This window comes from Nothoprocta perdicaria, unplaced genomic scaffold (assembly GCF_003342845.1).
Source record: "Nothoprocta perdicaria isolate Ctin4 unplaced genomic scaffold, notPer1 scaffold_556, whole genome shotgun sequence".
NCBI classification, from domain to species: Eukaryota; Metazoa; Chordata; class Aves; order Tinamiformes; family Tinamidae; genus Nothoprocta; species Nothoprocta perdicaria.
Genome location: NW_020455817.1, coordinates 87,276 through 91,891, shown reverse-complemented (window position 1 = coordinate 91,891; position 4,616 = coordinate 87,276). Strand labels below are relative to the sequence as shown.

Below are 4,616 nucleotides of genomic sequence, written 5' to 3'. Positions count from 1 at the left end.
CATAGTGTATATTCTCTAAGAACTACGTGCAGTTCTGTATGTTCTACTACTGCAGCCCTGTGTTAGCCTGCCTAAGCAGCTAGAAGCATGAAAATTATGGAAACCATAATTTCTGTTTTTATAATACAGAATTGCAGTAAGCAACCTAATTGGCATTTGTGACCGAGAAAATCCTCAGCTAAGTATGTGCAAAGTTGTTTGTTTTGAATATGTTTCCTTAAACAGAACTGCATATGATATTTTGACTTTATCTTCTATTTTGCCACCTACTAGTTGCACTAATGTTTCTATTATTGAGAGTTCTACATTTTGCTAGTACCTTCTGTGCCATCTGGCTCTGCCTGCTCCTCTCGTTGTTTCTGCTTGAACTTCAAGTTCCCGTAGTGCATGACAGCCCCYGTCAGCTTGTAGATGGCGGTCTTTTCATCAGCAGTGAAGCCCAGGATGTCAATGGCACTCTGGTGACAGAGTCAGTAAAGTGAAAACCAGGCATATTATATGTAGCAATCCATATATAAAACCTTTTATGCATTACTTACATCTGTAGCCATCAGCTCCTCCTGGTCATTAATACTGGGAACAGTGATCTCGCCTTGGCTTACAAAGTGGTAGTCGTATGGGTTGGTAGTAATGAGGAGCATGTCTGAAAAGAGGAATAGGGCATACATGGGTGTAAGAATGAAGTTAATATTATCCACTGATTTGATTACATCAAACAATTTATACTACTTCCTACCAATTAGCTCTGGTTTCTTGTTGGACATGATCTGATAAAATATGTGGTAGCTTCTTTCTGCCTTCAGCTGGAAAGTAACTCTGGACTTTTCCAACAGATCTGGCAAATAACATTGAAAGAATTAGCACAAATTTGAGGAAATGAGAAAGGGTTGTTATCAGGACAAAGAGACTTTCTTACATGTTTCTATATCAGCAGAAGCCAATTTCCCTGTGGCTCCAAAGTGGATTCTGATGAATTTGCCCTTTAGAGGTGAAAGGAAAAAAGACCATTGGAATTTAACAAGAAAGACACTGTTTGTAATCTTAAATTATGTAGTGCACTGCTGCATGATGTCTTGAAGGCATCTTTGTCTTCTCCTTGCACAGCTGTTGTCGGTTATTTCTTTCCTTCCTCCTTCCTTYCCTATCTTCTTCCATTCCTACCTTCTGCCACATGCCTATATTATTAAAAAATGACATCTTAATACACTTAAAGTTGAACAGTGCTTACTTGAACAAAATGAGAATTAAAACATGAGCTGATTTTTGAAGAAATCATAGCTATAATAMACTTAAATGCCATTTTATGAAATACAATATTTCTTAATAAATAAGAGACCTAAAAGCTGCAAGTCATCTATGAGGAATGCAATTTAACAGTAAAAGATTAAACAGATTATATCCACATATGTGTATAAATATATATTCATGTATATCTCTTTCTCAAATCAACCTCTTTGTAGAAGTGTTTGCATCACTGTGCTTTTTATGTGTCTTTTATCATTTGAACACTTGACAGACATAAAAGGAAAACATGAGCGCAGTGACTCTGACCATTACACTGTGGCATTTCAGAAGTGACAGTTCACGCATTGTTGTTCACCTGTAAATGTGAACTTCTGTGACCAAAAACTTACAAAGCGTGAGGAGTTGTCATTCCTCACRGTCTTGGCATTTCCAAAGGCCTCTAGCAGGGGGTTGGCGCTGATGATTTGATCCTCAAGCGTGCCCTACAAGGTGAATAAGTATTCCTGGTTATCCTTCTCAAAATTGTGACAGGTACAGAGCAAAGCAATCTTTCAGGAGAGGATCTGCTGATTTACCTGCATTTTGCCAGGCTGCTCCTCCTTCTTCTTCTCCCCGCTGGCTGCAATTGTTGCAAAGTACTGGATGACACGCTTGGTGTTCACAGTCTTGCCTGCCCCGGATTCTCCGCTGGGAAGCAAAAGAGAGAGAAGCAGAGAACGTATRGTCAGGCAGCAGGTCCCCTGGCACAGAATAACAGGAATCAGGAATCCTAGCAGGGAATGTACGTACGTGATCAGGATTGACTGATTCTCGCGATCTATGATAGAGACAGAAACAAAGACACTTTGTAAATGAAGAACAAACCAAAAATGAGAATGAATGTAGCAAGTGTAGGTTATGCTAAAAAAATGTTACATGTGTATTTTCTTGTTTATTAGTTGCAGACAATTTTCAGTCTGCTAGCTTTCCTAAATCATTTCCAATGACTTGCTTTTTAACAGTGACTTTTTTGTTTTGTTCACTCTTTGCTAAGCAGACTGTATTCATTTTAAATTGAAAAACAGTTAACAGCTTTGAAAGTAGAAAAAAGATAATAATTTACAACAAGAGCAGCAAAAAAAGCCCATAGTGCACAATGAACTAAATAGTGAAAAGAAAAGAAAGGAAGAAAAGCTATCATTTATAAATTCCATTTTTATGTATATTTTTTCTTTTTTTTTATGTTATTGCTTTAAGTAGGAATGTTTGAAATATTAGTAAATTAACATCTCCTGTACCCCTTTGGTTAGCTCACTTCAGATGGTATGACAGAATGTTCACATAACATTCCATTCACATATGGAATTCATGCATTGATTTCTTTCATAATTTTGATTAGTTGAAGTCAATGATTAATGATATTACTGAAAAAAACTCTCTAATGCTATATTAAAAATAAAAACATAATTATAGGGAAACCTTTGATTATTTTAAAAATATCTTTTTGATCGTTTTAATAAAATCACTTTGAGGACCACTCACCAGTTAACATGAACTGATAGGCGTTGTCAGAGATGGAGAAGATGTGCGGAGGGGCCTCCTGGCGCTTTTTGCCTCGGTAGGCCAACACCACCTCCGGGTTGTACACCGGCAGCCACTTGTAGGGGTTGACAGTGACACAGAAGAGACCCGAGTAGGTCTGCAAGGACAGGACACAGCAAGTTGGCTTCCACCTGCCTTGGGGCAGCGCTTCTTGCTAGCTGCTTGAGAGGAGACCGAGGCCTGTACTTACGTAGATCATCCAGGCTGCATAACGCTCTTTGAGGTTATACAGCACAGCGGGCTCATGGAGGTGGGTCATCATGGCCATGTCCTCGATTTTGTCATACTTGGGAGGGTTCATGGAGAAGACTTGGTCTTCCTTCACGGTCAGAGTCTGCCAAGGAAATGAGAGATCCRTGCATGTCAGCTAAGAGCTCGGAGGGAGAAGTAAATGTTCCTCTTAAAAAGCTTGTCTTTTACTTACTTCTCCTGATTCAGACTTCACAGTGACCTTTCCTCCTTCCCTGCTCTGGATTGTCCCTTTCACAAAGGATTCTTTGGCATGCACCACAAATACTGATGATTTGGCATCRAAGGGCTTGTTCTGGGCCTCGATTCTCTCCTTTTCTGACTTKCGGAGGTAAGGAGCTGCCTCCCCAAAGATGGCCATCTCAGAGTCTGAAGACATGGCTGCAGTTTGTTAGAGATCTGTCAGCAGAGGTCACTGTGGAAGAGATGATAAGTCACCTAGGTGAATCATCAGTATTTCTTGCCACTCCGCTCATTGGAAAATTTATGTGAAAGTATTTCAACAGCTGATGTTGTGATGATTTTCAGAGAGTCCTTTAGTTTTTTTCCCTGTTCAAAACAGGGCTAATGCTAGATCAAGTTATCCAGAGCCCCGCTGATTGAAGCCACTCTCTGCAAATCTATTTTCTAGTTAAATGACAGACTAGTTAAATYGGCCCTATTGCATGGGATTATCCTTTCCCAGCTGTAGGGCTTGACGCTGCATTTCTAAAATTCATGCGGTTCCTGTCAGGACATTTTTTCAGTCTATGAAAATCTTTCTGAAGGGAAAYCCTACTCTGCAGCATACGGACTGGTCCCACCATTGTTTTCATCTGCCCAGTTCCTAAGAATTCRTTCTGTCCATCATGTGGATTGTTAATAGAGGTGTTAAATTATTATTATAAAACTGATGTGTTTTATAATGTGGTTGTGCCAGATGAAAGTTCAACTTACGTTCCTATGTGCCCACATTGGAAAATGGCTATCTAAGACACTTGCCTTCTCAAGTTAAGCAGCGTAGCTTGGACATCCTTTCATATTCTGGATCTAACTCCCTCTCAAAGCATTGCTCTGTATGGTTAGACCAAGCTACTGCAGGAGGGTGGAGGTTTTGTTCTTGAAAAACACAGATCTATAAATCATAGTTTAGTTACTTTGTAGATTGTCGTGACTAATTTTTAGTGTAGATCTCATTTAAATCAACTGTGCCAATATTTCTTTTTATGTAGCAAAAAGCAGTTTCATGTGACAGCTCTAGGAAGTAGATTACGAGCAAAGAATAATGAATAATATTGCGTGTTAAAATACTGCACCAACCAGTTATTTCTGTAGATGCTAATGATTTATGAAAATAATTAAAGATACAGCTATTAGCCTAGGTTCAAGAATTTTCAAATCTAAGCTGGAAATCTCAAGGCAGTACTGGTTTTCAAAGGAAAGAGTGCATGTGCAGTACCAGAGAATATCCTTCTTAGTGGGTTAGAGCAACAACCCAAATGACAGCACTTTGCACAGCCTCTAGTAGTGTGCAGATCTTGCATTTGGTTACCTCCTTTTTT

The 4,616-nt window shown here is 39.2% G+C and overlaps 1 protein-coding gene across 1 annotated transcript; it reads right to left on the bottom strand.

Annotated features, from left to right (window-relative positions):
• Positions 1-319: 319 nt before the first annotated feature.
• On the bottom strand, positions 320-3,454 carry LOC112955314 (myosin heavy chain, skeletal muscle, adult-like; the record flags this gene model as incomplete). Its single annotated transcript, XM_026048589.1, has 10 exons — positions 3,251-3,454; positions 3,017-3,160; positions 2,767-2,923; positions 2,035-2,062; positions 1,821-1,932; positions 1,635-1,727; positions 917-980; positions 737-835; positions 540-643; positions 320-458 (listed from the first exon to the last, which is right to left on the bottom strand). Coding segments are annotated over exons 1-10 (1,144 nt in total), but the record flags the coding sequence as incomplete, so codon positions are not given.
• Between the last annotated feature and the right edge of the window lie 1,162 nt (positions 3,455-4,616).